Source organism: Falco naumanni, chromosome 12 (genome assembly GCF_017639655.2).
Source record: "Falco naumanni isolate bFalNau1 chromosome 12, bFalNau1.pat, whole genome shotgun sequence".
Taxonomy (NCBI): Eukaryota; Metazoa; Chordata; class Aves; order Falconiformes; family Falconidae; genus Falco; species Falco naumanni.
Window position 1 is genome coordinate 29800332 of NC_054065.1, and position 6772 is coordinate 29807103.

The 6772-nt window shown below is 42.0% G+C and overlaps 1 protein-coding gene across 1 annotated transcript; it reads left to right on the forward strand.

The window, feature by feature from the left end:
* The first annotated feature begins 89 nt into the window (after window positions 1–89).
* On the forward strand, window positions 90–6734 carry TRMT61B (tRNA methyltransferase 61B). Its single transcript, XM_040611576.1, has 7 exons — window positions 90–617; window positions 712–814; window positions 3748–3938; window positions 4982–5073; window positions 5488–5723; window positions 6360–6440; window positions 6626–6734. The coding sequence occupies exons 1-7, from the start codon at window positions 105–107 to the stop codon at window positions 6667–6669; spliced, it is 1260 nt and encodes a 419-aa protein (XP_040467510.1). The 5' UTR covers window positions 90–104; the 3' UTR covers window positions 6670–6734.
* Window positions 6735–6772: the final 38 nt, after the last annotated feature.

Below are 6772 nucleotides of genomic sequence, written 5' to 3' on the forward strand. Positions count from 1 at the left end.
GCGCCGGCGCCGCGCGCCCCGAGCACGCCACAAGGTGCGTCATTGAGGCGCGCGGCGCAGGCGCGCGGGGCGACGGCTGATGTCGTTTTCCCGCCTTGTCCCTCATGAGGGCCTGGCGCGGGATGAGGCGGGCCGCCTCCTCTGCCTTCTCCGCCGGGAATGGGGCGGTCCCCGGCGGCAGGCCTCGGAGGCGGGCGTGGGAGACGTCGCTGTCGCCGCTGGAGCGGGTGAGGCGGCTGCTGCCGCCAGAGGAAGCGGCGTCTGTGGGGCGGTGTGCGGCCGCCCCTCAGGAGATGAGGACGGACGGCCCTCAGGAGATGATGGAGGCGGCCGGCCCTGAAGCGGCAGGAGCGCGGCCCAGCCCTTTCCGCGCTGGGGAGCTGGCGCTGGCGGAGATGTGGAGGAAGCACAACACGACGGTGAAGCTGATGTGCCGGCTGGCGGCGGGGGCGGTGTTGGCTAGCTCCGGCGGCCTCCTGCCCCATCGCCACATCATCGGGCAGCTCCCCGGGCAGCTGCTGCGCACGTCGGCTGGCCGGCAGCTGCTGCTGAGGCGGCCCTCGCTGGAGGAGTACGTGCTGCTGATGCCGCGGGGGCCCACCATCGCTTACCCCAAGGTGCTACTTGTTTGACTGTGGCCGGGAGGTGGCAGGTCAAATCTGACTCTTAGTTTCCGAGGCTGATAACGGGCCACGGTTTTGTCACCCACAGGATATCAGCGCTATGTTGATGATGATGGATATCCACCCGGGAGACACTGTTTTGGAAAGTGGCAGCGGGTCTGGCGCTATGAGCTTGTTTCTGTCAAGAGCAGGTGAGAACCTGGTTTTGGGAAATGTCAAGGCAGTGCAATTCCCTTATCACACGTTGCCTTTCTTTTGACCAAATACTTATGACCAGTTCTTAAAAGTGTTGCTGTATTTCAGATGTTCACATATATATATAGTTTGTTGACTTAAAGGAATGTTACATCAGTGCCAAAGCCAGTGCAGGGGCTGCAAACTGTTTTAGCTGTATTTCAAGGGCTGTAGCACCAAGGTTTACCAAAGGCCCTGCAGAAATCTGAGTTTCAGTCATTGTTACTGGCTTTGCCTTAACTGTACTAGACTCTTTCTCCAATCTCTTGCCTTTCTCAGTTTCCTTTTCCTCATTTTGATGGATCGCATGAGTAATCAGATTGCTGGGTACCAGTGAAAAAGCTTATGTGAACACATGCTGTTATTTTTTTCATGTTACAGCTAGCCTGGTTTGATCTGGGTCGCCGTGCTCAGAAAGGTAGAGAGCCTTTGCACTCAGCAGCGTAAGTGAGACCAAAACCTCACCCATCAACTTCATGTTATCTGTAGGCATCCTGTTAGCGGACACCATTTCAGAGTAGTTTGATTTATGGGCTCCTGATAGAACAACTTCCTTGAGGAAAGCAAACAAAAGAAACAAACCCCATAGTTTGCTGTAATTGCTTCACACACCTGAAAAACAAAGGGCCATTTCAATTTGTTTTCCAAATTTTTAAGTGTGTTTCTGCTATTGCAGAATACTTCCCTTCTCTGCAATGTTAAAAGACTTTTGAGGGTAAAGACAGGAACTTCATCATGGATCACCTTGACCTGATACAGCAGGAAAATACGAGTTCGTATCCTGAAGGCTTATGTTCTAAGTCAGCATTTGTAACTGCGTACCTGAGGGTGCCAGCAGCGGTCACTAAACCTGAGAAACACCCATGTATCCTGAGCTGCTGTGAAACCCCAGCATTTCTTTTTCACTATTTCCCAATGTTTGTTAAAGAGCAGTATTATAGACTTTGTTGTCTTTGTAAAATGTTTACAGTTTGAGCTGCCTTGGCAGTTATGTTCCATATCATTCAACAGTTGAAGACACAAAACATTTCAATCCTGACTAGAGGCAGCCCGTATCAGTGGTAGGTGATGTGAGGGAGACACGCTTAGGCTCTTGTGAGGGAGGCAAACTGAACAAATCTGCTGCTCTCTTGTTTCAAGACCATTAAATAACCTCAGAACTAGCAAACCTGTTTTCTTTTTCTCACCACATAACTGCACTGTCTTATCTGCTGTCCCTTGGCATCTGCATCAGGGTAACAGGGCTTTTTAGAAGCATGAGTTTTTCTGAGGAGCTTTAGTATTCAGCAAGTATGTTACCAGTGCCATCGATCCAGCCCTGTGCTGGGATGCCAGGTCACACTGCTGAGATCACGAGGACCTAAGAGTGGTTACGCGGGGAATGGTACAGACTGGAGTGCATCAGGAGCTTAAAACAGGCAAAGGCATGTAAGCAGCACCAAAGGGAATCTGGAGGGTCCCCTACTGAGACAAACAGAGCAGTTTGTTCTTCTTCGTTCTTTGTTTAGCCACAGTAATCTCCATCTGACACACTAGTTCAGTTGAAAATGCTCAATTTAATGATCAGCCATTAAATGCTGCCCCAAGACCCCTCAGCTGAAGGTGGTCTTGATACACACTGGGCTCAGGTTTTGAGGTCAGTGGTTGTATCTCTGCTCCCCACCTTTCTGCCTCCTGCTGCTACTCTTTAGTTCCTTCCGATCATTCTACAATCAACCAGGTTTCTTTGTAGTGCCATGACAGGATTTTGAAGACAGTATGCAAAAATCAAAGCAACCATTGCTGCTGAGGAAGCTGACAAAAGAGATGAAACTCTGAGCTTCCCATTCCAGAGATGCATTTGGAGAGAGGGAAAGTAAGGGTCCCTAGCTTTCCTCATCCCCCTGCGCAAGCAGACCTTCAACCTGAAGAAAGGTTGAATACCTGATGTTGGCTAAGGCAATAGTTAGCTTTTGCTAAATACAGCAAATTATTTTCTGCCTTGGGTATTTAGTCCACTGTGGCAGTTTCATACAAATGCACCTGAACTTACTGGTCATTCCTATTATCTTTCAATCTTGTCCAATGGTTTCCTTCTGATTAATTTAGCTGTAACTGCCAAGTCAGCAAAATCCTTGGCATGGCCTGAGTATCCTGGTAGCACTTCTGTTATGAAGAACACTGTGTATGGGACTCATGGTAAATTTCAGGATAGTAAATTGATACTTAAAACAAGTAATACAATTATTTATTAGTTACAAACAAGAACAGGAGACTAACACAAGCCTGTGTCAATTGGAAAGTACACTTTAAAACTTGTCTGTGGGGCTGAGATCAGTGAGCATGTCTGGGGATTTCCTAAGCCCAACCCCAAGAAGAATTTGGATTTCCCCAACCCCAAGAAGAACAAGTGAAGAAAGAACTACACAAGGAAAACAACAAACTCTTGTAAAAAAAAAACAGTACTGTCAAAAACACTCAAACCCAGCAGTTTCAAATCTTACAACAGAAGTAGTCACCGTCTGTCAGCTTTATAGCACCTGTGAGTAGTGACCAGTGTTGCAGCTTTCTCAGCTGGTAGCTCTAGCAGAAGAATCGTAGGTGGACAGGGCCACGGATGCTCAGGTCCTCCCTTGCTGCAGGAGTTACTTCAGGAGGATGCTAGGAACAGTTTGTACTACTATAAACATGCTTAGTCTGTAAAAGAACTAACTCTGCCCTTTTATCTGAATATGTCTATTTTAAAGGTAAAAGGAAAAAAAATGGCAATTGATTAGATCATATGGGACTATATCCTGAAGTGAAGTTGAGACTTAAAGGTGTACTTCTGTTATTTACTACACCACTTTTTTCGAAATTGTTTATTGCAGGGGGAAAAGCAGTAAGTCTAGTGTCTTTTGTCTGTTTTCAGTTGGGCCCAAAGGACATGTTATAAGTTATGAAATCAGAGACGATCATCATAATTTAGCTAAGAAGAATTATAACCACTGGCGTGCTGCATGGAAAATAGGGCATATGGAAGAGTGGCCAGATAATGTAGAATTCATTCTTAAAGACATTTCAACAGCTGCTGCGGATATGAGATCTGTAACACTTGATGCAGTAAGTCCAAAAAATCATCCCATTTGACATTTACCTTTTCGGCATATATTAAAACCTCTAGCACTCACACACACAATAGGATTCCCATATCTAGTTTAACATGGAAAAAAAAAAGTTAGACCTTCATCAATGAAAGAAACATTGTGATTTTTTTGGTCAGATTTCATTTGGGAACCTGTAATGAAAACCTTGAAAATACTTGTAAGATGATACACTGTAGTACAGAAACATTACACTTAAGCACTGCTGTCTTGCAGGAAAGGCAAACTTACTTTCTTGTATTTTGGAAAAAGGGATATATTTGCATCTAAGGCATGTACTTCAAACATTAAACTTAAGAAAAATACGTAAGCTTATTGAAAATACAAATAGATAAACACTTTGCTATCAGCTATACAGAATGCACCATGTAACTAAGGCCTAAGTCAGAGTAAGGAATGCTATTGCTTGCTCTCCTGGCCTGCTTTTTGTAGCCAGATTTTGTAAAGGGAGCTGTGCTGGGGAAAAGAGCTAGATGGTAATCACTCTTCCACGTAAAGCAAACTACTTGCATTAACACTTTAAGCAGTTTTCTAAATCTTGTAACAAGCAGCAAGCTAAGACATTGAGACTGTAGTAGGATCTTTTCATGATAAAGATGCACTTGAATGTTTGTGGGTTTTTTTACATTTGAAAACTAGATACCCAAAGGTGTTAGTAAAAGTAGTTGTCTAAAAGTTTTTATTAACGTCAACATTATGGAATATAATTAGTAGGAGGTTTAATGTTAATACAAGACTACTTTATTTGTGAAACGCTACTCGCTGTTTTAATAGAAATTCATCTGGAAGTAGCAAGGACTGGGTTTTGTAAATGTAAAAACCTTAGGTTTCTCTAAGACTTTGAGAGGCAGTTACAAAACTGGCTTGTGATTACAAAATGCTGTTGTATGCATTCGTTTTCCATAGATAAACCTTGTTTTTTCAAGCATTGTTGCTACAGGAAAAAAATCATATATATTAATATTTACTGGGAGAACATATATATATATCTTTGTCTTGCAGGTAGTTCTGGATATGCTTAACCCTCAGTCTGCTCTGCCTGTTGTACACCCAAGACTGAAACAGGGTGGGGTGTGTGCTGTCTATTTAGCGAAGTAAGTATTTACTTCTGGTACTCAGGCATTCACACAGGTATCATCAACATCATTACGAAACCAAACATCTTTTAAAATACACATCCACCATTAATGAAATGTTTAATGAAATTATTTTTTTTCCCTCATGTAATTTTTTGGGGGGAGTTGCATGCAGTATAAATTAAAGTTGGCCAAATACCTTCGCCTTTAGTTTGGGAATGTTCTCATTACGCACAGCAGAAGTTTCTACTTAATGACATCCTCAGAATAACTGTACTGTTTCCCAATTCAGTAGTCAGGCTGTTAGCTCATTTACCCTAAACCTGAAGGACCTCAAAGGTAAAGAATGTGACAAAGGCAGTAGAATTGAGACTAACAGTGTAGGATTTGAGTTTTCAAAATACTACTTTATCCTTTGCATTTCTTCAAAAGCATCACACAGGTTATTGACCTTTTAGACAGAATACGGACCTGCAAAATCCCTTTTTTGTGTGAAAGGATCATTGAGGTAACTCATAGAAATTGGTTGGTACTCCCTGCTAAAATCAAGAACTGCAAATCAAGCCAAACAGTTGAAATGCAGGAAAATTCTGAAGAACCACCTCAAAAGGAATATGAAGAAATCCACACTCAGGATCAAGTAGTTCTTAAAGAACATGAAGACTATGGTAAGAATTATTGCTGATGAGATATCCTGTTACTGCAATTTGATAATCCAAGGATATAATGAAGGCAAAGTTTGTAGGAAGAGGCACTTTTTTTTTTTTCTTAGATCAGCTGAGATAGTTATGAAGAACAGACAAGCTGTTGGGACAGCCTAGACCTTGGCAGGTTTGAAAAAGGATATATTAAAGATTTAAGTTTAAGTATCTTTTTGGAAATCTAGACTAACTAGAAAATAAATTGCAGTCTTCAAACATAAAGAATGACTGCCCTTGTACTACTGCTTTCAAATTTTTATTTTTTAATAAAATTCAGTCCTTTATACTAGTCCTGTAGCTGCTTTCAAGGACCCTCATGGGCTTAAGGATTCTGTAGAAGAAACGTTACCAGTGTGCTCTGTTTTTCAGTCATGCTGTTCTGGCAAATCCAAAAAAGATGCCTCATGCTGGTATAGATTTGCAAAATCCATAGTAAAGCAAAGAGGTCTGAATATACTGATAGGTGACAACAGAGCACTTTAACAGAACCAAAAAGAAAGTAAAAATATGTCAAGGAAAAATAATCAATGTGCATTGGCAACTCTGGTCTGTGTGTATGTCTTAAACTTGTGGGAAAGAATTAAAAGAAATTAATTCTCACAGAATCACTTTCTGACGATGCTGAAACATACTGCTCTGTGCCTTATGTTGCCAGACCATCTTATTGGCAGGATGCTCACTCAGGTAAGACACCTGGAAAATGTTCTTTTACCTTAAATGTTTAGTAGTGTTTTATTTTCAAAAATACCATTTTTTTTACTAGCATTTGGCATGTTACTATATCGTGAAATCATACAACTTGTAATAATAAAATAACTATTGCATATTGAAATACTAAAGTAATACCTTGTTTTGTTTTTTTTAATTAGCATTCCTTACCAAGCTGAGAAAGATTCGACCACTGCTTTCTTGATGCTACTGAGATGTTAGCTGCTAATTTGAGTATGGTATCACAATAAAACAAAATGTTACAAAGTAGCTGCCACATTTTGCAAGTTGTGTAACTTTTAAGTAAG

What these genes read in the sequence shown, in the direction of transcription:
- TRMT61B (XM_040611576.1), top strand. Translation starts at nt 105, where the DNA reads ATGAGGGCCTGGCGCGGGATGAGGCGGGCCGCCTCCTCTGCCTTCTCC. An exon ending in TGTGCTGTCTATTTAGCGAA is followed by an intron (nt 5,074 to 5,487) that starts GTAAGTATTTAC and finishes TTTCTTCAAAAG; the next exon opens with CATCACACAGGTTATTGACC. An exon ending in TAAAGAACATGAAGACTATG is followed by an intron (nt 5,724 to 6,359) that starts GTAAGAATTATT and finishes TAATTCTCACAG; the next exon opens with AATCACTTTCTGACGATGCT.